Source organism: Callorhinus ursinus, unplaced genomic scaffold (assembly GCF_003265705.2).
Source record: "Callorhinus ursinus isolate GAN/ISIS: 27379988/994484 unplaced genomic scaffold, GSC_fseal_2.0 scaffold8, whole genome shotgun sequence".
Taxonomy (NCBI): Eukaryota; Metazoa; Chordata; class Mammalia; order Carnivora; family Otariidae; genus Callorhinus; species Callorhinus ursinus.
In genome coordinates this window covers 27,169,656-27,194,044 of record NW_027397070.1, presented here as the reverse complement: position 1 = coordinate 27,194,044, position 24,389 = coordinate 27,169,656, and the positions used below count along the sequence as shown (strand labels likewise).

Here is a 24,389-nt window from a genome sequence, read left to right as displayed (position 1 = left end):
ACACACACACACACACACACACACACACACACACACACACACACACAGAAATATAAGCCTACTTACTTGTGCCTGACCGCCCCTGTTGTCTTGATCTTCCTGAAGGTGTCAGGTCTCCTTGGAGCCCTGCAAACTGCCCCCTCACATGGCTTTTCCTGCCATTGAGCCAAAATGGCCAACATGTCAGCTAGTACCACAGTTGCCTCCCACTCTGTTGGGGGCCAGCCATTCCGTTCCCCGTGCCTACTGAGATTCTAAATCCATAAGGGGACAAAATGGACTCTAATAGGACAGAAAATATGTAAACTCAACATTTGTGGAAGGGGATATGAATAACTGCCCAGACTAGACCCACTCGGGGCAATCAAGGAATATGAGATGTGTTTTCCCATAATTGTTTCCTTACCTTTTACTCTCTTTTTTATAGAGCATTTCAGCAGGCTCAGACATTCCCGTCTACCCCACTTAAGAAGATATACTTGTGGGGCACCTGGGTGGCTCAGTCGGTTAAGCATCTGACTTGGGTGCAGGTCATGATCTCAGGGTCCTGGGATCGAGCCCCGTGTTGGGCTCCACATCAGCAAGGAGTCTGCTTGTCTCTTTCCCTTTCTCTCCGCCCGTCGCCTTGCTTGTACTCACTCTCTCTCAAATAAAATCTTTTAAATAAAGAAGATATACTCATATCTGAATGCCCTTTCCCATCATCAATTACTACTGACTAATAATAATAATAATGGCTAGTGCCCATGTAGAGCTTACTATATCCAGGCACTGTTCTAAGCATTTTATTTGTTAAATTTTTAAAGATTTTTCTTAATTTATTTGAGAGAGAGAGTGAGAGAGAGCACAAGCAGGGTAAAGGGCAGAGGGAGAAGCAGACACCTCGCTGAGCAGGGAGCCTGATGTGGGACTCGTTTCCGGGACTCTGGAATCATGACCTGAGCCAAAGGGAGACGCTTAACCGACTGAGCCCCCCAGGCGCCCTAAGCATTTTATTTTAAAAACTTCTTTTTACCCTCACAAAAATCCTATGAAGTAAGGATGACCGTTATCGCCATTTTACAGATGTAGAAATTGAACATTTTACTTTAAAATCTTTTGGATTTTACATGCCCAAATCCTAGCTCTGTTCAAGGTCTGTCTCAAATACTACGCCCTTCAGGAAGCCTCTCTGAGATAGTGGCTGAGCCCAGTAGCTTTAGAATCTGACTATGGGGTTGGATGAAATCCCGTCACTGGCTGTGTGAAATCGGGCATATTATTCCATTCCCTCATCTACACAACGGGGATAATTGTACCTACCTTCCTTCCGTGACTGTTAGGAAGTCTGAATAAGATGGCATGAGTAGGACCTTGACAACAGGTCCTAGCACATAACAAGAACTCAAAAGTTTGTTATTATTTTATCAGTTAGTAGTGACTCCTTTTCTCCTCTAAACTCCTTTATGGCCCCAATCACTCCATCCCTCACCCAGTATTACAGCTTATGTGGGCAGATGTAATATTTTTCTTATTTTATATCCCCACAATGAACTACAGTGTGTTGAATGTTGTGGGTACCAGCTGCATGCTGAATTTGGTTAATGGTTGCCAATACACTTAAGCTGATTTAAAAAGCAAATACTTTATGTAAGTTTGTTTTTACATTTGCTCCTTCTTCTTGAAAGTGAAGTACAGCAAAATATAATTCCAACTATTTCAGAATAGTTGATTAGTTGGGATGTGAGTAATAAAATGACATCTACATAACCAAAATCATTTTATTTCTTTATAGTATTTATCCATGTCAATTCTATTGCATATAGTTAGGTTATTTGTATTTTCAAGTCACTTGATTTATGTTAGAAATGTATTGTTCTATACCTGGCTTTTTAATTTTACTTTTATTTATTTTATTTTAGGTTTACTAAAAATGTGACAGAAATTAATTCATTTATGACAGTGATCAAAGTACATATTCTATTAATTCTGAAAAAGGTATCAATTTGAACTCAATTTAGACTTTCAAAAAATCTCTGTTGCTCAACACTATTCTCTAGAACACACTTTATAAACTGCTTCTGTCAAAGATGGCTAGATTAATGAATAACCTCAGAACATAGACCCCACATGTTTAAAGTAGTTCAATTTATACAGGGAATTGGCGTGAGAAGAGCTCCCTCTATTGGACTTAGGAGTCCATGAAAAAATGTTGCTGTTGTCAGTTTGCTGGAGACTCATGTAGCTGGACATCCCTGCTGAGGAGAGCTCTCTGGATTCTAATGCCCCTTCCATCCAGTTCATCCATCACAACAACCTCGACCTCATCCTCTGCTCTAGCCCTTTAAATCCACTTTCAACCCTTTTCCCTGGGCCCATGTTTTGCCCACCATCCCTTACGTATTTCTATCAGCTTCCTTTGAAAGGAGCATCACACTCAATCTTTTTGCCCACCAGAATGAAATACATACATGCAAGATGTCCTCCATCATGTCTCCGACTCCATGGATTCTGATATATGCAATTACACAAGCTCATACTTACCTTTACCAGGCTTGTCAACCTCTCAAGCTCTTATGTCCAATCTCTCATTAGATCCCTCTCTCATCTATCTCTGCTCACCTACCATCCTCCAAAACGTCTCTAAGGTAAAATGATTTGTTTTTAAAGATTGTATTTATTTATTTGACAGAGAGAGACACAGCGAGAGAGGGAACACAAGCCGGGGGAGTGGGAGAGGGAGAAGCAGGCTTCCCGCTGATGCGGGGCTCGATCCCAGGACCCTGGGATCATGACCTGAGCTGAAGGCAGACGCTTAACGACTGAGCCACCCAGGCGCCCCGGTAAAATTAATTTTGATGAAAATATGTTATATGCATTAGAAAATGTGCTGCAAACAGCTTCTAAACCTCATCCCATATTCTATGTACTTTCTTCCTGAGAAGGTTTTCAAGTTGGAAATTTGGGAAAATTCAATTTGGGGAAGTATCTTGGTCTAATGCAACATTATAGCAAAATTAATTTAAAAAATCAAACTGCAAAATTAATTTAAAAGATCAAATCCCAACACACTTTTCATTGGCTTAATGAAATACAATATTCATGCTATGAGTAAGGTTTCTTCTTAAGGTTCTTTTCTCCATTCATATATAGCCTTATTTTCCCCAGTCACTAGACCCAGAAGAGTGATTAGAAGAGTGATTTTCAAAGTGTGGGGGTTTCCAATACTCTGTCAGTGTGTCTTCAGAGTCAAAACTATTTTCATAAAACCAAAATTATGTGCCTTTTTCACTCACAGGTGTACAGTAAGTTTTACCAACATCATCACTCCCATGTGTAATGACATCATCACTCCCATGGCTAATGGAATATATAGTGAGTATTCTTGGGTTTTCTATACCTTTCTAAGGTAGTTGATTTGGGGTATACACATATGTACATTTTCAGAGACTGTTCTCAGTACTTCTGTGCTCTTAACATGCTTTTTTCTGTTTTACCTGCTATAATCTCTATAATTGTATTATCATTCATTAACTCATTGTGAAAGCCCAAAGTTTTCCCTACACCTATGTGAAAACACAAGAAGTACATTTTGTTAAATTGTTTTGCAATAATGTTTAAAATTTCTCTTATTTTAAATTTCTAATATGATAAATACTGATAGATATAATCTACAAACATAAAAGTTCTTTGCATCCTAAATAATTTTTAAGAGTGAAAAGGGGTTCTTAGACCAAAAAATGTTAGAAAACCACTGCATTACAAAATAATGCTCACCGGGTGATGTCAGGAAGTGTTGAATCAATCACTATATTGTACACCAAAAACTAATATTACACTGTACGTTAACTAACTGGAATTTAAATTTAAAATTTTATTTAAAAAGAAAATAATGCTATTTCCTGAGGAGATCATATTTCTTGGTTAATTTTCTATATCCAGCAGGCAATAATAATAAATGGAAATTATAATTAGGAATAATAGTACAAATTTTTGACGCCAGGCACCTGGTTAGGGGCTTTATATATATCAAATCTTCATAACTATCTTATAGGGCAAGTATGGTTATCCTTGTTACAGATCAGAGAACTGAGGTTAGGGGCGCCTGGGTGGCTCAGTTTTTAAGTGAATGCCTTTGGCTCAGGTCCTGATCCCCTGGGATCCAGCCTGGTGTCGGCTCCCTGCTCCGCAGGGAGCCTGCTTTTCCCTCTCCCACTCCCCCTGCTTGTGTTCCCTCTCTCGCTGTCCCTCTCTCTCTGTCAAATAAATAAATAAAGTCTTTTTAAAAAATAAAGAAAAGAAAACTGAAGTCAGAAAAGATAAATAAGCCACTATCACAGCTAGTAAGTGATAAAGGCTCATTCAAACCCATGTATTATGCTAAAGCCCTTATCTTTTCTAGAAAGTTTTAGTGAAGAATGCTGTCTGAGTTTCGTATCCTTGGAACATGACAGTTTTTTATAAAATCATTTTCAAATCCATTATTTCCTTCCATCCTCACAATCCCTTATAAGTTAGTTATTCAAGTCCCCTAAGAGACATGTCCAAACGCAATACTCTCGTTATTATACTCTATTATGCTCTTTTCTGCATTAGTATTACGAAGACACTCAAACTGAGGACATAATATCCATGCATTTGGCTACTGTCTGCTTTTACACAGCATAGGTGAGTAAGGCTATGAGTTTAGAGCAGGGGTATGCAAACATTCTCTGTAAAGAGCCCAAGAGTAAATATTTTAAGTTTTATAGATCAAGAGACAAATGGTATTTGGTAGGTACTTTTATAACAAGAGAGAAAACACATTTTCACAACTTTCATTGGTGAAATTTAAAATGTAATAACAATTAAGTACTTTGGGGGTAATTCATGTCTACTATGGAGAAAAATCAAAGTCTTTTTTTTTCTTGGAATAGTATTTGAGCTAGTTGGAGTTTAGAGTTCCTGTGCACTATCATCAAACTGATTTCAAAATCAGTTCATTTGCAAAAACTCTTCTTAATTCCACCCACTGTACAAAAACAACAGCAGGATGGATTTGGACTGTGGGCTGTGGTTTGCCAACTCCTGCCCTAGAATGTGGTTCTCGCAGATGGGATCCCTGGACCAGCAGCTTTCACCTTAACTAGGAACTTGTTAAGAATAAGAATTCTTCAAAAACATCTGAACCAGAAACTCGGGGGGTGGGGGTGGGGCAGCCATCTGTGTTTTTAAAAGCCCTGCTGATGATTCCCAGCAGGCTAAAGTTTGAGAACCACTGCTAAATATCTGTGCCCATATCTTCTCTATTCATATAGATTTATTTATTCATTTTTGGGAATTCTGATCTTAACCCTGCATGATGATGCCACAGACAACTCTTTTCCCACACATTAAGGCCTTCGTTTAAGGACAATCACATTATATTTCACCTTTATGCAATCTTGAAAGTAACATCCAAAATTGCTGCATTGCCATAGGAAACTTAACATTCCTATTCACAGAAGTCTCAGCGTTCAAAGGCACTGAATTGGCAGTGAATTGATTTAAATGTTGTTCGTGTTGAACAAGTACACTGGGCCTGGGGGAGAGAAGCAACCCTCAGAAAGTCTTCTCAGCGTCAGCCGCTGCCAGAAGTCTCGGCCGGGATCCCAGGGGGAAATGCCTTCAAAACGACTGGGTAATTCCATCTCCACCACCACCCCCGTTAGTAAACTGAAACCCGAGATAATGACTTTCGTGTCACCTCGCTTGCCAAGACAGACACAAGACCTGTCAAGGCAGGTTATCCAAACGACACCACTGGCTGAACCGTACCTACACCCCTGCCTGTCCAGACAGCCTCTCCGCCTCTGTCGCCACCATCCTCCGCGGCCGCAGCACCAAGAACAGCAGCCGCCACGCCTCCAAGTTTCCGTACGAGTTTTTAAAAACTAAATCTCCTTTTAGTCTCTCACCTGTGCAAATCACCCTCGCATGAGTACACCTTCCCTTACTCTCTTCCCACGCCAGCACCTGGGGAAAAACGACCAGGTGCATTAGCCCATATCTGATGCCATTAAAATCATCGGCAAGTCTAAGAAATAAAACGTTACCTAGCCACCGGGAAAGAAGGGACTCGTACTGCCAAGGAGCAACCAAATTCTGCTCCTCGAAATTCTGAGGCGTAAAAACAACCCCGAGATCTTCCCAGAGGGAAGAAGAGAGGAGGGGGTGCTGCTAACCGGAGAGGTTTTGCGGGGCTAGGAAGACACCATCAGACTCGGTCTCTCCCTTCCCTGTTCGGGCTCAACAAACTCGGTTCCATGTCCTCGGGGCTGTGGAGGTAACCAGCTGTGGGGAGCGCCACAACAAACCGTCCTGGCCCAGGGCGCAGCTCCTCCTGCTCGGCGTCCAGCACGCTCCCCCCTTCCCTCCCGCACCCGCCGCCGGCCACGCTCCAGTGCCCCCAGCCGCCTCGGCGCGAAGAGACTCACTATTAAAGGCAGGGAGCACATGGTGAAGAGCACGGTCATGAGGGCCAGCAGCAGCAGATGGTCCAGCTCCTCCAGGGGCTGCGCGGCCGCCTCCCTCTCGTCGGCGCCCGGCTCCGCGCGGTCGCGAGGTCCGGAGCGCGGGCGCCGCCGGAGCCGCCGGTGCATCGCGTAGAGGTTGCGCATGGCGCTCAAGTTGCACAGCACGATGGCGAGGACCAGCAGTGCCATGAGGCTGGCGTAGAGCACTGAGTAGCCCAGCACCGACAACGAGCGCTCCTCGTGCACCATCTGGATGAAGCACCAGGTGCCGGGACAGTACTGCACGAACTTCCCGAAGCCCGCTAGGGGCAGCGCGCAGAAAGCCAGGCAGAAGGCGCCCACGACCGGCGCCACGAGCGCGCCGCGGCGCAGGGTGAAGTGCCGTCGGTAGAAAAAGGGGTGCCCCAAGGACAGCCAGCACTCCAGGGCCATGGCCAGGAGCTGCAACGTCGAGGCGAGCCCAAAGAAAGACATGAAGAAGGCGAAGGCTTGGCACAGCGAGCTGCCCGACGCGGGCGCCAGTCCCCACAGGCTCCGGTTCTGCGCGTAGGCGGCCAGCACGAAGGGGCTCACGAGGGATTTGCCCAGCAAGTCTGTGACCGTCAGGCCGCACACTAGCACGTAGAAGACCGAGGGCGGCGGGCGCGGCGGGCACGACCCCAGCCCCGAGCGCGCCAGCAGCCCCAGGGCCAGCAGGTTGCCCAGGAGGCCGGCGCTGAAGAGCACCCCGCCCATCGTCGCCGAGTTGCCCTTCTCCACCGAGGTGGTGTTGTGGCAGCGGTAGAGCGGCGGCCGCATGGCGGGCGGCTCAGCGGGCAGGAGCGCGGCTGCGGGAGGGCCAGGGCCCCGGCGTCTGCGTATGGGAACCCCCGGCGGCTCCGGACGAGAGGCTGCGCCGCAGAGGCAGCTCCGCTGGCACGGGGGTGTGAAGCACGGCAGGCGCCTCCTTTCTAAACTCTCGGGTCACACCCCGCCTCTCGGGGCGGGCCGCGCGGCCGAGTGCGCACCCCGCGCTACCATTGCGGAGCCCCCAGCAGCCGCGCAAAGATCCCCGCGCTGACCCGCGGGCCCTGAGGAGAGTCGAGCCCTCGCGCCCACCGTCGGAAAGAAAGAAACGTAGCCAGAGCCTGAGCACCCAAGGCCTGTCCTTCCTACGAGGCAAGAGAACTGCTGAAGTGGAGGGGAGATTAAGCCGCAGCCACTAGGGAGGAGAGGGGCGTGAGGAGGCGGTGGTGGCGGCGGAACTCTTGAGAGACGCACGGAGGGGAGGCTGAGAAAAACCACTGGTTTCTGAATTCGTGGGGGTAAGGAGGGGTACAGCTAACTCACATTTGCATAATACTTAAGCCTGAGCGCACGCAGAGTCTTGCAGGTCCTTGCAAGCTGAACAATGATCTTTATTGTATGCGTGAAGAAAGTGAGACCTCGGGCAGGTAAGCTGTCTTTGCCCAAGGTGACAGAGCCAGTAAGTGGCGGAAGTGGACCTGGAACCGGGATCTTGTATTTATAGAGTCCATCGGTCTTGCTTCCATACCTTCTCCTCTGGAGAGGTTGGCTAGATTTCAGGGAAGTGGCTCCAGGACAAACCAAGAAGAGATGCTAGCCTTGGGTACCATGAATCACAGTGGTTGTGTGTAGACTGTGGGAGGAGTATGGTTAAGAGCACTAATGCTGTTATCGTATAGACGTGGTTCGAGCCCTGATTCTGCCGTCCACTCGCTGCTTTTGTGAGCCTGAGGGCCTTGCTTAACTTCTCAAGAAGTAACCTCTAGCCAGCCTGCTTGGCTCTTCTGAGGTGTAGGGATCACATTTGTGACAATGCAATTGTCAGGATTCTCACCTGTTTTAGTAGCAGAAGTTTAACTGCAGTTTTTAGCATGGATTTTGAAACCAGAAAACAGTAGACTTGATTTAGAGCTTTCTCTGTTTTGTGACTAGTAGAAAACATTGGTTCCCTTCTGGCCTTTAACTTGCCTGCTTCATAGAGGCAAGGACGTTCACGCTAGTAAGTGTGATTTCTTTCTATAACCCTTGAAAAGGTGGGAGAGCAACTGGCTTTGAGTGTGGAATTTGAGTGGGATTGATTACTGGGACCATATTACACAAGCAAGTAGATTATGCTTGGCTTCAAGAAGCTCATTCTTAGGCTCAGTGCCTGTTTTAATGGATAGACTCAGGGGGAGAGAGCAAGACTCTTGAACTTTCGATGTAAAGCCAGAGAAGCTGCCTCCGGACTGAAAGTGTGGTCAGAAATTCAGGCCATGGGATAGAAATGAAGAGTCCAGGCTTTGGAATTGGATAGTTCTGGAATTGGATAGCTGTGGCCCTGGTTTAGTTTACTCAATTTCTCCTAGTAAATCTCCTTGCAAATAGGATATGGGATTTATGCTGACCTCCTAGGGTTGCTGTGAAGTTGCAAAAACCCATTGTGTTTGGCAGAGAGTAATAATATCAACAATAATAATAACAATTAACATTTATGGGTCTTTATACATGCTAGGCACTTTCAAATCCTTTCACATCTGTTGATTCAGTTAATAGAAGGCCTTCCACGGGGTGAGTTCCCTTGTCATCCACCGTCTCCCACTCATCTCCACCTCCAGCCCTTAATGAAGAATGAGGGGTTTGGAGGAGCACCACCTGAGTTGATGAAGTGGAAGAAGGAGCAGGCTTTAAAACCAAGACACAAAATCTGATGACATCTGAGGTCTCCTTTCCAGACAAACAGACACACACACACGCACACACATACATACAAGCACAAACACTCACAGTTTACACTAATTACAGTGTGTTACCAGTTTCCTGAAGTCCCACTGTGGTGCCCGGAGGAGGCCCAATGGACTAGCTTAAGAAACCTCCTCTAAGGACATTGTCCCGGAGTGTTCTCTGAAGCATACCTACTCCAGTCCTTTGCAGCCTTGTTGTTCTGTTACAGCTGCCTTCACCTCTGTACCCCTTCTAAGATTCATGCAGGGAGAGAGGAGCCCACAAATGTAAGCAACTTTTTCGAAACAATTCCCAAGAGTGACAGAAGGGAGAGCTGTGATCCTTGACAGTGTTTATATATGTCATGCCTCAAAGGTTGATGGCTTTGCATGTGTACAATTCAGGAAACCACGTTTCCTCCTGGCTAACATAGCTGGCTTTTAGCATGGGGTTTCCGGCTGCTTCCCTGCCCACTTCGCTCCTGTTCACCCTGCTCAGTTCTCAGGCTGAACTTCAGAGTCTCCTAAGAATTCTGATTTTACAAACTTACTGTTCGGCCAAGAAAAGTGTAATTTGTTCATGCATCATGCACTTTTTGAGCTCTTACTTTGGTGCCAAGCATGGCAGTAAGGGATGTGGGGACTGAGCAGTGCACAGCAAATAAAGGAAGGCAGATGTCATGTCCTGTGAATTTTACATGGTTACAGATTTTTATATCAGTTTTCAGAGTAATAAGGCTAAACTTTTTTTTTTTCCGGTAAGAGGAAAATTTGTAATGAAAATATCTTGGGCCCAATTATATAGTAAATTATCTTCATTATTTGCAGAGCTGTACTTGTCAGCTTAATTGGCTTAAAAACAGTCTGGACAAATATGCATGGCATAATGTGAATAGACAAATCTGAATATATAATTATGATTTTGTAGTTATAAAAACGGTATATGCTCATGAACAAGACCTAGAAGTTGACATAGGCACAGGAAACATTGACATAAACTTGAGAAGGGATGGTAGAAAAATTTCTTTTTGGCTTTCTGATAAATCCAATGTAGTATCTGTAATAGTTATCTCAAAAGACTTAAGCAAAAGTCAAGTGTATGCCCACGGCCCGGTTTTAGGAAGGGGAGGAGAAGGAAAAGAATAGTTTTTCCAAGGTCCTTCTTGACTCCGCTTCTAAATCTTAGCCATCTCTCGCTCCTAATGAGCTGCAAGCAATATTTCAGGTTGTGGTTTGTGAAAAGCAGGGAATGGAGAAGAGGAAAGCTAAAAAGCAAAGAACATATCAGCTACCAATTTTGAAGTATCTCCTGCACGCTCAGTCCATGCTGGAAGAAGGTTCTTTACATTCAGTGGGTGGGATGCACACTCAGTCCATGCTGGAAGAAGGTTCTTTACATTCAGTGGGTGGGATGCACGCTCAGTCCATGCTGGAAGAAGGTTCTTTACATTCAGTGGGTGGGATGCACGCTCAGTCCATGCTGGAAAAAGGTTCTTTACATTCAGTGGGTGGGATGCACGCTCAGTCCATSCTGGAAGAAGGTTCTTTACATTCAGTAGGTTGGATGATAGGACAGCAGTGTGCTGATGATGGGTAAAGTCTTTGGGGTCATACTGTGTGAATTCAGCTCTCAGATTTGCCCCTTAATGGTTTTGTATGCTTGAGCAATCTTCTAACCTTTCTAAACCTCAATTTCCTTGTTTGTAAAAATGAGGGGAGGACAGATAATTGTACTAAACCCATGGGGGTAGTTGTGTGGCTTCAGTAAAAGTATCTGCAGAGAGCAGTAGTTCTCAACCTTGGCTGCGTTGTAGAATCACCCGGAGAGAGCTTTAAAGGTTTTTGACGCTTCAGCATCCCCAACCAATTACATCAGACTCTCTGGGGATGCTTTCCCAGCCTCAGTGTTTTTGAAGGTCCCCAGTTCGTTCCACTGCGCAGCTAAGGTGAGAACCACTACTAGTTCACGTTAGTGTGAAGCACGGTGCTATGACATGCTTTGCATGCCTCTGCCGGTGGGGTTAATGTTTTCATTCCTGCCAACCGCACCAAAGAATTTTTTTACCTCCCTTTTTGCAGGTAAGGAACATGAGACTCAGGTTAATAACTTCTTCAAGCTCACATAACTAATAAGGGATGAGGACAGAAGGGTATCTAGGTCTTTTGGATTCCTTAAGCCTCTGCTTTGGGGAAAAGGAAGAGCAGAGGAGATAAGAGAGTGAGAGAAAAAGAAAGGACTCTGCGATTCCCTGTGCGTGCTCAGAAGTTAGGAGGCCGAGTTACCAGCGGGGTCAGACAGCATGCCTGTCCCCTACATTTCTGCTAGTTGCATAATATCTTGTGACCACGTCAGCACTAATGTCATTTCAGCATCTGTTTGCTAAAATTTGCAGGTAGTTTAGTAAAGTCTTCATTTTGTCTGATTCTGATTTCAGCTTTATAGGGTCCCCCAGCCTTTCATCCAGCAAGAAATTCCATTTTGATACCTTTTGCTGCCAAAGCGAGAGATTAAATCCTTCAGAGATTCCGGGGGAGTGGGTGTGTCTTGGCCAACCTTGGTTGACTTTTTGTGTCCATGTGTAAATCCGAATCAGAATCTCCGTATGTTCAGACCTAGAGAAAACATACTCTCAGTTTTAGCTTGGCTGTAGTTTAAACCCTGAAGATCAGCATGAATTTTTGAAAATGTCTTTGGGTGATGACCTACGAGTGAATAAATGGTGGAGTAATACATTCGTTAACTCAATTATAGGTTGTGACAATTCACCAGATACTTAGGTTTTCTGGCATTTTGCTTGTGGTTCTAAGGGAAGTGGTTGGAAGTGTGGCCGGGTCCCTGTGAAGCAGACTCTGAGATGGAGATTAGCATGTAGGATATTTATTAGGGAGGACTTTTGGACTGACACCCGTGAAAGGGAAGAAACAGAGCAGGATTGGACAGAGAGAGAAGTCGTGCTGTGATACAGTTTCAGTAAAAGGTCTTACCCAAACCAACCAGAAACTCGAAGATGAAAGGGGCCCCAGGTTATCCTGAGTTGGAGGTGAGGGCCTTTACACCCTTGGTGGGTCAGGCACTGGGGCCCAAGGGAAGGGCATATGGCCTTAGGTGCAGCCAGTCTCTTGAGACAAAGCAGTACCTGGAGGAGACTGACAGCTAAGGGCTGCGTTGGCGTCTGGAGGAATAAGTCCTTTTGTCTGGGAGGCGATCTACATGGCACATCACAGTGACCACTACCGGGACAGTGCCGATGGGCATCTCAGCTGAGACCCAGGGGCAGGGTCCCTTAAGCTCCACCTATACCTATCTCAGGTTTAAAGGAGCCTCCCTAAACACATTTCTGGTGACCTCAGGCAAGATAGACCCATGCCTAGGTCATAGCATTCAAAGCTGTTTTTAATTCATACCATTTTGATCTAGCTTACCTTAGCATCGTCTTGAATTTTTATTTCATCTCTTTGATCACTCAACAGTCTTCTTCAGATTCTTCCCAGAAGTTCCTCACCCTCATCCCCAAACCTAAGTGACCCACTCTCTTGGGCTCCCCCAAATGCCCCATAGCATTTACTATATTATATTGTGTTGTGTGTTTGCATGTTCAGGTGTGAGTCTCTCAAGGGCAAGAGTCATGTCTTGTTCAACTTTGTCCCCCTACCCCCATGTCTCAGCTAGGCACACAATAGGCTCTCAGTAAATGTTTACTGCATGAATGGATAACCATGATACCTTCTATTTTTCCTTGTCCTAAAAGGCTCTCTTCTTGAGTCTTAAACGATTTTGATCTTTGATACTAAAAAGCCAAGATATTCTTCCATATTCAACTACTAGGCAGAAAAGCCCAGCTCAAATACATATAAGCTGCTTGCAAATACAAGTCTGGGTCTCAAAACTGTTCATATACCTGGCTGTGGCTCTGGAGGAAGACCTAAAGGAAATAGTTGTGATTGACTTTTGAAATCAGTTGTTTCTCTGTGTCCATGCTAATTTATATGGAAGATGAATTATTTAAAATAACACCCATTCTTAGTAGGAAAACCTTGAGAACAAACAACTGGAAGAGTTGGAAACTTCCAAGTTTAAGGATGAATTATTACTCTCAATATGATTGGGGAGAGAGAAGGAGAAATTATCTGCTTTAAATATTTCTGCAATCATCTTGTGATAAATGTGCTCCTATTACAAAGTAATATGAATTGAACAAAGGATAATTCGCAGGCATGCCACTTTTAACAGCAGATCAAGGGTGGTCAGTAAACGTCATCTAGGTGAGGAAATATGGTAAAGGAATGTTGGGGAAGACTTTGATTTAGAGTCTGCGGAGTGAATGAAATGAGCAGGAGAATTGTTAATCTGGGCAGTGAGACAGTAATCTCTGTATGTCTTATAAACCTCATCTGTATTTATCTTGTACTTGGCAAAAAAATGTGATTGTGAACAACAACCAACAACTCAAATTTTGCAATTTTGGCTCTTTTGGGGCATTTTTTTTAAAAAGGATTCTATTTATTTGAGAGAGGGAGAGCAAGAGAGAGAGAGCCCGAGCAGGGTGAGGGGCCGAGGGAGAAGCAGACTCCTCACTGAGCAGGGAGCCCGATGCAGGGCTCAATCCCAGGATTCTGGGATCATGACCCGAGCCAAAGGCAGATACTTAAGCAACTGAGCCACCCAGGTGCCCCACTTTGGGGATTTTAAATACAAATTCATGGCAAGCTTATCTCATCCATTTGCTTATCTCAGTAGTCTTCAAACTTTATTATTATTATTATTTATTTGTTTATTTTTTACAACCGTAAAGGCTGATGAGTCTGATTGTGACTGGGAACTATTCTTATGTCACGGTTTATGACAAAAATAGTAAGAGAAAAAAATATTGAGTGATGAACTGGTGAGGGCAGAGAGTAAAGAAGACATGCTAATCTTTGGCTTAGAGGACTGATCAAATGAAATTTTCTGTCTTGGAGTATACTGAGTCAGGAAGCAGGGACCATGGCCTGTTCCAATCATGCCTGCTGATTTGGCTGAGCCAGAATCCATTATTGAATTAGCTTAGCTGTGAGGCAGAGACTGCTAGTTTCCCACCAAATCCATTTCCTCCTCTTGGGCAGTTACATAAACTACATTTTTTCTGACTTCCTTCTCATTATGTGTCACCATATATCTACATGCTGTCTTCCCTACCCTTTTCCCATCTGCTAGCTGAATGTAAAGGACTTTGAGGTACTAGGAAAAGGTAAGCCAATATATGGAAAGAGCTTGTGTCCTGGAATGACCATGGAGAAGGCTTGCTGTTGGCCAGGAACACACATTTTGGGTGTTGTATAAGCAAGTAAAAAAAAAAAAAAATACTACTGTATAGGTTGATAAGAATTTAGAATTTCTCTGTTAGAACAGCTGGCATTAATCTAACAAAGACAATCTTGTCAGCTTATATTTCATAAGGCCAACACCACTGCAAGAGAGGGATACAGTTGGAATTGGGCTGGTAAGGAAGAAGGGGGGAATGGGACATTTGGTGGTCAGCCAGCAGTCTCTGCCACAATGTGTAATAGTTTAGATATTGCAGAGTGATTGAGGAAGATGAGAATGAGGAAAGATCATTCCGTTTGGCAACTAGAAAGTCACTGATGACCTTTGGGAGCCCAGAGTGGAGTCATTATTAGATTGCAGAAGATGAAGGAGTGCATGGGCCATGAGTCATTGGAAACAGCAATTAGTTTGGGCTGTGAATGGAAAGAAAGAAATGAAAAGTTTGAGTGGCAGAGGGGTGAAATAAAGGATTTTCAAACTGGGGTAAACTTGTTCACACTTTTAGACCTGACGAAGGAAAACCAGAGTAGAAATTCTAGAGAAAGAAGAGTGGAAAAGCAGAGTAAAAATTCTAAAGAAAGAGATGACTGAGAGAAGACTCAAACATACTGGGATGGGACCTGGCAGGGAAGAAGAGACGAGGAAAGGAAAAGAAAAATCTTCTTCCATGAGAGGGGTTAAGAAAAGGTGGTGCACATAGAGACAGATATCTTGAGGTGAAAAGTGGGCTCCATGGTAGAGCTGACCCTAAGTAGCCTCATCTGTTCATTCGCCAAATACCAGTGTAGTCAGAGCTGTGAACGTGAACGATGTGGTCCCTGCCTACACAGATGGGGAGAGGTGATCATTGAGCAAAAAATTACTTAACCAAGAAGAGTGAGGCGATGAGTTTGTCTTGAAGGTATAGAGTGTCTGGGGTATAAAAAAAATGAGAAGAATGGAGCAGCCAGTATGGGGAAGGCACCGTGGCCCCACCACTAGGATGTGGTAGTGGCTAACAAAAAGCAGCTGAAGTGAGCATGAATTTGTAGTGAGTCCTTTAGCATACCTTACTTTCTCATCATCCATACTCTGTGACCCGAAGGCAGGAATGAAAACACCTGGGTCACTTTAGGGAGTATTCTGTCTCTAATGTTAAGTGTGGTGATTTCTGGAACAATGGTCCAAATAAGTGAAAATCCTATACAATAAATTATTTAAAATCCATTAGTTTTATGATCTTTGTGTAAGTTAGTTGAGAGAAAAAGAACCCTAATAGGGTTAAGTTACACTTTAGTAAATACCAATTTTTATCATATGCAAGTTATTTTGAGCCCAGATTGAACATACATCAAAGAGTTCTTAATTTCTTGCACATGGTTTGGAAAAAGTTAATGATTTTAAATTGAATCACTGTGATAGAGACCAACTGCTCACTAACCCAGTTTCCTCTTTTTTTCTGGGCACTCAGCTAGACGACATCTCTCAGCCTCTCTTACATTCAGATGTGTCTGTTGCCCGAGTTCTGGCCCATGGAATGTAGGAATGTAGGCGGAAGTGACGTGTGCCACTAGCAGACTCTACCTATGAAAACTAGCCATTCGTGAGCCTCTGGTCACTCTCTTCTTTCACCTGCTGGCTGAATGCAGAGCATCCAGTGGAGGACTCTTGAATCCCAGGGATTTAAGGAGCCAGGCTCACTGAATTCCACATGAAAGGCTGCCCCCTAAAAATCCAGTTGAACTCTACTGAGCGTAAGGTAAACTATTGTGTTAGGCCTCTGAAATTCTGAGGCTTGCTTGTTATAGCAACTATCTGATGTTTCTTTCCCTAAGCAATCAAATTAGTAATCAGACGGGAAGTGGGCTTACTTAATAATGAGGCAGTTGTCTAGTCGGAAATATGGCAAGCCCTTCCTAACCTTAAATTTCTTTACACAAAATTTTAATACATACCAATTGACTTAATACCTTTCCTATAATTGTGAACATGTTGGTTAATGTGTTTGTATATTTCTAGTCACCGATATTAAAGATTAATGGGAGAGTTGCTAAGAGGAAAGGGAGGTGAAGTATACGTCAGAGCCTGGGAGGCTTTGGTTTTGAACCCTTTAACAATTCTCTTGGTGTATGCAGGTATATTTTTTAAACTTCTTAAATTTCAGTTTTAGAAAAAAGATTTTCTTTATTTATTTGAGAGAGAGGGCATGGGGTGGGGTGGTTGGCAGGGGGAGAGGGAGAGCTGGGGAGAGAAGGAGCGGGAGAGGGAGAGCAGGGAACCTGATGCGGGACTCGATCCCAGGACGCTGGGATCATGACCTGAGCCAGAGGCACACGCTTAACCAACTAAGCCAGCTGGGTGTCTGTATTTTTCAAATTTCTTTCCCTGTTCCTAGGATTTAAAAAACTTGGCATTGCCCCAATAACTTCCCTCTAGCATACCTCAGCACATTGCTGATGAGAGAAACGTAGCTCCACTGTCTCCCCACAGTGTCAGGAATGCGGGTACAGGACTCAGGAAGAAATTTACTTCAAATTCTTTTTTTTCCCATGGCTGCATTCCAAAAGCCTCCTCCCAGCCTCCTTTGTACACTTCACCTCCTTTTTCTCTTCATAACTTTCCCACGAATCCTTAATAACTTACAACTTAGGTATATGTGATCCAAAATTTTAGTTGTAGAATTAGTTTTGTGTTTTTTACATATTCCAGTCTTTGTGTGAGATTCTCTATCCTATCATGTATTTTACCAAACATTTTAGTTACTGTTACTTTAAAACCTATGGTGAATCATTCTAACACTTCAGCCATCTATAAGTACATTTCTATTGTCTGCTTTTTCTCTTGGTCCTGCCTAATATTTTTTAATTAAATATTGGGCATTGTGTAAAAATACTGTAGAGGCTTTCATGAAGTTATCTTTCTCCAGAGAGGGCTCACCTAACTTTTAGTGGATAACTAGAGGAAGGGCAAAATACCTTAATCTGTTCAGGGACTGAGCTGACTTGAGGCTGGGTTGCAGTATTTTGGGGGCTATCTTGGCTGCGGGGGACGAGGGGGGCTGAAATCCAGCTGGTAACTCTACTCCTAAGCCATGATTCCTGTTGTGACCTGCGTCTACCCAAAGAAAAGGGTGTTCTGTTCAACTGAAGCAAAGGAACGCATATGGACTAGTAGTTGTCCATTTTCACCTCTTCTCATTACTGTTGTTTTTGGGAAAACAGGCACAGAAATAGGTCTCTTAGGGCAACCTCAGTTAATGGCTCTGGCTTTCCAAAACCTGTAGTTCTGAAATTCCAAGAAGCTTGTAAGGCAAATACACTAAAAAGACTGGCACCAGCCCCTTTTAAAAAAAACAAAACCAAAACCAAAAAACAAACCCCGTGAATGTGGCATCATGATATGTTAAGTCTACATTTAATAATAATTGTGTAAAAGAAAAAACAAAAACATTGTCCTGAGGTGTTCTGATGTCTAATTAATTCAGGGCAGGACTTAATGGCAAGCTATCTGAAGAGTGACTCTGGCACATTTTTTTCCAAAATCCCATAGGTATGTTCAGTGAACATTTATAAGCCTTGGTTTCAAGATGATGGGAGCAAAGAGAGGAGAAGACATGGCAAATAATTAGAATCTCAGCTAAAGCTAGAAACCAGGCTGCCTGATCTAAGTGGTCCTTTAAGGCTGACCCACAATAGACATAAATAGACAAAACCTTTTTACTTATTTAAGTCACTTTATTTGTACACATTTGGGCCCCAGACAACAAAAATATCATTTAAGGGCACCTGGGTGACTCAGTTGGTTAAGTGTCTGCCTTCGGCTCAGGTCATGATCCCAGGGTCCTGGGATTGAGTCCTGCATTGGGCTCCCTGCTTAACGGGGAGCCTGCTTCTCCCTCTCCCTCTGCTATTCTTCCTGCTTGTGCAGTCTCTCTCTCTGTGTCAAATAAATAAAGTAAAAATCTTTTTAAAAAATTATTTAAAAGTAACCCTTGCAGTAATTTTTAACTAAAGGAAGCACAACTTCACTGAGTCTTATATGTAAGTGATGAATCACTAAATTCTACTCCTGAAACCAATATTACACTATATATTTTTTAAAAGATTTTATTTATTTATTTGACAGAGAGGGACACAGCGAGAGAGGGAACACAAGCAGGGGGAGTGGGAGAGGGAGAAGCAGGCTTCCCGCTGAGCAGGGAGCCTGATGCGGGGCTCGATCCCAGGACCCTGCGATCATGACCTGAGCTGAAGGCAGATGCTTAACGACTGAGCCACCCATGTGCCCCTACACTATATGTTAACTAACTAGAATTTAAATAAAAACTTGAAACATGAAATGAATGAATGAATGAATGAATAAGTAAGTAAGTAAGTAAATAAATAAATAGGAAGCACAATTTGATTTAACTGGAATGAACTTTGCAATTATATAATATTTTCCATGTATTCATCATTTAGGGTGAATGACATGAAACAAAGAGAAAAGAGCTGAAGCTTATATTGCATTTTTCAACTGTTTATTTTCAGGAGATATTTATAGGTGGTTTCTAGCATGCATATTTGCACATTTATTAAAATTCAGAGTAAGTGATGAATTTCCAATTAGACATACCCAAATATGAAAGAAAGATATCTCTGGGAAAAAGTCTCTCTTGTGACTTTTTATTCTTTCTTAATGTATCTGTATCCTGTCCAGAGGTCTTTGCTCCTTGCCCTGCTCCATTCCATCTGGATATTCCCTGGGTGACTAATGTCAGTATAAGCAAGAAAGTATGTGCTACTCCGCCTTAGGCCTCTTCTGTTCGATTCCATTCCCAGCTGTTGGCCTTAGAAAGGGCATCTGAAATGGGTTGGAAAAGCTCTAAGGCCAGCCAGCATGACTCTCGAGCAGTCCCGCCTAAAAGTAGAGTTGATGACACAAGCATTAGGGCCCAAGATTTTAGAAATTCAGAAGCCCTTTTCTTCTCAGAACTATGGGCTCTAACACGAGTCGAAATCCTAGATAGAGGGGTGCCTGGGTGGCTCAGTCATTGCACCTCTGCCTTCGGCTCAGGTCATGATCCCAGGGTCCTGGGATCAAGCCTCTCATTGGGCTCTCTGCTCAGTGGGAAGCCTGTTTCTCCCTCTCCCACTCCCCCTGCTTGTGTTCCCTCTCTCTGAGTCTCTCTGTCAAATAAATAAATGGAACCTTAAAAAAAAAAAAAATCCTAGCCAGAAACTCAAAAACCAGGACTTCCTTTCTTTGCTTCTTGGCTGTTTTTGTTATATCTTTTTCTTAAGGCAAAGGTAGAAAGCCCTATCTGTTTGTTCTGGCGGACAGGTAAAAAGGTTCACCACATTAGGTATCATACCAGTACAACAACTAACACCCTTCATAATCTGGCCGAGCCCCTCTCCTGTCTGTTTAGCCTTTTAACTTATTCCTTTTCTTCCTCCACCCCTACCCCAGCCTGCCTGCCCACTCACCATTTATCCTATAGTCCAGCTGTACAGAACAGTTTTCATTTTCTGACCATGCTGTGCACTTTCATGCCTCTGTTCTTTGCTCATGTTATCTCTGCCTAGAATGCTCGTCCACCCTCTTATGCCCTCCACTGCTGAAAGTTTACTTGGTTTTTAAAGTCCAACTCTTACATTACTTCCTTGGAGAAACCTTTTTCCTGTGCCTGTCCTGGGTTCTTCCTCTGTGCTTTGCCAGCATGTAGTCCCTACTGTTTACAAAAAGAAAAAAAAAAGCATGTATCATACCATTTTAAGGTCAACGTTGGGTCTCCCCCACTAGTAGTTAGCTCCTAGAGAAGGGAACATTTTTCTAGGCATCTTGGAATCTCTAGTGCCTCGCACAGCGTCCAGCATGTAGGAAACATTCTATAAATGGTGAGTACTTAAATAAATTAAAGAATGAATGGGAAAAAAGTGGGGAAGCCTGGAGGAGGAATAAATGTAGATAAGGGGGAGGCAATAATGAATTAGATTTTAGATACATTAAGTTTGAGGATACCAGTGGGGCATTCGGACAGAGACTCTCTGTCACCTACGTTCTCCCAGACCCTCCTGGATTCCCAGTCCTGAAATGATGCTGACTGGATCTATTCAAGATCGGGACTGTGTCAGTTAGGGTTGTGGCAGGAAAGAGATACCACATTTAAGTGGGAAAACTGAAGAGGGGTTAGTGGACTATTTGCAAAGACGTTAAGGGAAATAACGTTTCTTGGTCTTGCAAAGGCAAAGAGTGGTTACTGGAATTTATGAGGGTGAAGCCAGAACTGTTCTAGCTATAGCTGTAGGTGAGGCTGCTGGAGAGAAGTTGTGGTCTTCGATGGAGGCATGCAGCCACTGCCAACCTGCAAGCACACAGGAGGGAACTTGAGAAATAAATTTCCTGCTCTCTCTTTCCTACCTGCCCCCAACTGAACATCAGTGGATCAGTGGATCAATGGGCAAGGGAACTGTTTGATATTATCCATAAGGGTCAGCCTTCTGGGGCATGGAGGAAGTAGAAAAGCATGGAGAGTGGACCTGGAGGTCAAACCGAGGCTGTCTAGCACAGAGGCTATCCGAATCAGCCATGAGTGATGCCTTGAAGCCCTTCTACATGCTCTCCTTTAATGGAGTATGCCTCTTGGGCATATGCTGTGAAAGGTTCCAGGGTTTAGGCTGGATTGAGCAAGTGATTAGCTACAAAGCAGGGAATTCAAAGGGATGAATTGGAATTGTAATGAATATGGAAGCTAGAAGTCAGAGCTGGCTGCAGAAGTAATAGCAAACTTAAGTCTAAGGAGTGAGGCTGTTAGAGGAAGGGATAAAGGAGTTGGAATAAGGAGACCAGGAAGAGTATGAGGTAGAGGGTGGGATTGGTGGAGGCAGCCAGTTCAGGAAGAAAAGCACAGAATTATATGGCTTCACTCATATGTGGAACATAGGAATAGCGTGGAGGACCACAGGGCAAGGGAGGGAAAACTGAATGGGAAGAAATCAGAGAGAGACAAACCATGAGAGACTCTGGACTCTGGGAAACAAACTGAGGGTTACAGAAGGGAAGTGGGGGGGATGGGGGAGCCAGGTGGTGGGTATTAAGGAGGGCACATGTGGTGATGAGCACTAGGTGTTATACACAACTAATAAATCGTTGAACACTACATCAAAAACTAATGATGTACTATATGTTGGCTAATTGAACTTAATAAAAAAATAAAAAGAAATAATAAATAAATAAACAGATAAATAAGCACAGAAGAGGTGAGGTTGTTACAGGTGAGCTCTTAACAAGGCCTGGCATCTCAGTAGGGTGCTGAGAGGTGTGAGCCCGCTAGGTTAATTATGCCAGGCCAGACCCAACATAACTTTTGTTAACCTTCCACTGATTTTTTTAAATCACTACTGCAATTCTTAAGTCTCTGAGACAAAAGTCCAACCTACCTCTTTCAGCGCTGGCCCCAGCCTCCTACTTCAGCAGGGGGATTGAGGTCCTCAGGAGTAGACTTGTTCAACCTCCAACTCATTACCTCACTTCCTGTCTTCCCTTCCTGTTGTCTCAGAGACGTGTTACCTTTCTGGCTCTCCTCAGCATTCTGAGCCTTCCCCTGTGTCCTTGATCTCTGTATCCACCCTCCCTACCCGCCCCCCTCCCAGCCAAGGATTTTGTCACTTCAGTTGTTTTCTCTCTTTAGCACTTTCATTAACTTTCCTCTACACAAATAAGCACAAGTGTAGTTAGCCTGAAAAACAAAACCACAAATTGATCCTGCTTTTCTGGCTACTGTCCTCTCTTTCCTTACCTTAGGCACCAGAATTCTAGAAGGGTGGCTGCCTCTCAGTCCCACCACTTGCTCCATATTTAATCCTCTGACACTGCTCTGCTGAATACACATTCCTAAAGTCTCCAGAGCCCAACTAATCATTGGCTTTTTCTCAGTCTGGGGCTATGGACTGTTTGAAAGATTTATCACTATGAATGACCTTTGCCTTCTTGAAACTCCTCTCTTCGTATCCATGATCCAGTGTTCTCCTGGATCTCTGCCACACGTCTCGAACAGCACCCCCCTCCCCCGCCTTCTCTGGCCACATTGGGCATGGTGTGGTTCTGCAGTCAGACTTACTGGGTTCAAATCCTGGCTCTGCCACTTCCTATCTATGCAATGTTGGGCAAGTCATTGGATCCTACTGTACCTTATTTTCCTCATCTGTTAAACAGAAATGGGAACGGTACATGTCCCTTTGAGTTGTATGAGGATTCACTGGCATATTGAACATAGGGCACATTGTAGATTTGCTGGGCTTGTAATAAACGCTCAGAGTTAGCTGTCAGCATTTTAATCTGTCTCCTCTTGTCTCTGATATATTTTCTTCTACCAAGGGTACCTATACATCATTTCCTAGGCTTTCTCTGTGCTTCCCATCTTACTCACATCATTGCCTCTCCCTGGAAGGTCCCCCCCACCCTCATCTATTGAAATCCTTTGACTTCCTTAAATGCCACCTTTTCTAGGAAGCCCTCTCAGGTCGCTCAAGCCAAAGCTGCTTTGTTCTCCAGTGAAGTCTCATAGTCTTTTGCTCATTCTTCTGGCATATTATGCCTTGTGTTATAATTATTTAATTCCGTGGTTTATCTTCCTTACAAGATTCTAAGTTCTTTGATGGCAAAAGAACACCTAGTCAGTGCTGAATAGTAGATGATCATGAATGGATTAATATGGGACCATATACCCTAATCCAGTGAGGAAAGCGTTACATTAGATTCAGTGGAAATATCTTTACAGAGTATCTACATGATCTGAAGAGACTAAGGAATAGAGTCCACTTAGAATATTCTGAAATAAATTACGTGGGAACAGCAAAAGAATGAGCAGATAGATTCCTCATTTCTTTTTTTTTTTTCTCATTTCTTAATGAATATAAAACCCTGGGAGAAATATATAGGAAGCTGAAGGTTGTAACCTTAGGAAACGATTTGATTGTAATATACACAAGAATGAAATGCTGAGTCAGAGGGGTTTAGGAATTAAGTAAAAAAAAGAAAGCTTATATATTGAGTCCATCGATGCCTGTTCTTAGAAACTCAGGAAACAACCAAGAGAGTTTGAATTTAGCTCCAAGAGGGGAAAAGGGAAGAGATACTGGAACAAATCTTCCATACACAGTTGGTCTTCACTAAATATGAGTGAACAAATGAGTTAAGGAATGAATTTGTCAGGGTAAAATCTTATTGCTTTAAGATCACCATATTGCACTGAGTAGATGGAACTTGGTTAATTTGCCTATGTGACTTTGACAGTGAGCACTTCTCACTCTGCTAATATTTGTCACCAATGTACATTTTCTCCTGTATGTTCTCCCTTCTCCTGGGCTCTTTCAAGGTAGTTTTCCTCTTCTCTGGCCACCCATTCTCAGTTTCTCTTTCTCAGCACTCCATTCTTGGAGCGCCTCACCTCTGTGTTGCTCTCTACATCCTCTCAGGGTAATCCATTCATCCATGTCCATGATTTCAGCTCTCCTTCATCTGCTCATAAGTCTCAAATATGCATTTCCAGGCTCCACACACACATATCCAACTATCTTCTTGAAATCTTCACAACTCACTTGTCGCACTGAGCTGAAGTCATTGGTTTCTACCACCCAGCCTGAGATACAGGTGCTTCTTAGCTGGTTACTAACTTGGCACTCCACACTTCATCCTTTTATCCTTTATTTAGAATAGAGGCTGAGAACTTCTGTGAGGAAGAGTAGAGAATGAATTGTTACTGTTCCAAAACCCCAGCCTCTCTTCTACTTTCCTGGCCCAAATCAGCTTGGTACCAGACTTGGATATCCCATTCTGATAAGCCATCCCAAACCGACATGGCTTATCAGAACCTACAGTTTTAGGAGTCAGGTGAGTTACCGTCTTGGGAGGAGAGGAGTCTTACCCCAATCTGAAGTGGCT

The 24,389-nt window shown here is 43.7% G+C and overlaps 1 protein-coding gene across 3 annotated transcripts in view; it reads right to left on the bottom strand.

The window, feature by feature from the left end:
* PTGDR (prostaglandin D2 receptor) overlaps positions 1–7,344 on the bottom strand; it is a 9,997-nt gene extending 2,653 nt beyond the window's left edge. For 2 of the 3 annotated variants that reach the window (XM_025870515.2, XM_073894872.1), the window contains exon 1: positions 6,435–7,344. In XM_025870515.2, the coding sequence (XP_025726300.1) occupies positions 6,435–7,271 (837 nt within the window). In that variant the 5' untranslated portion in view covers positions 7,272–7,344. Of the gene's footprint in view, positions 1–5,512; positions 5,624–6,434 lie in introns of those variants that run through there. The other variant, XM_073894874.1, reaches the window with a different exon arrangement.
* Positions 7,345–24,389: the final 17,045 nt, after the last annotated feature.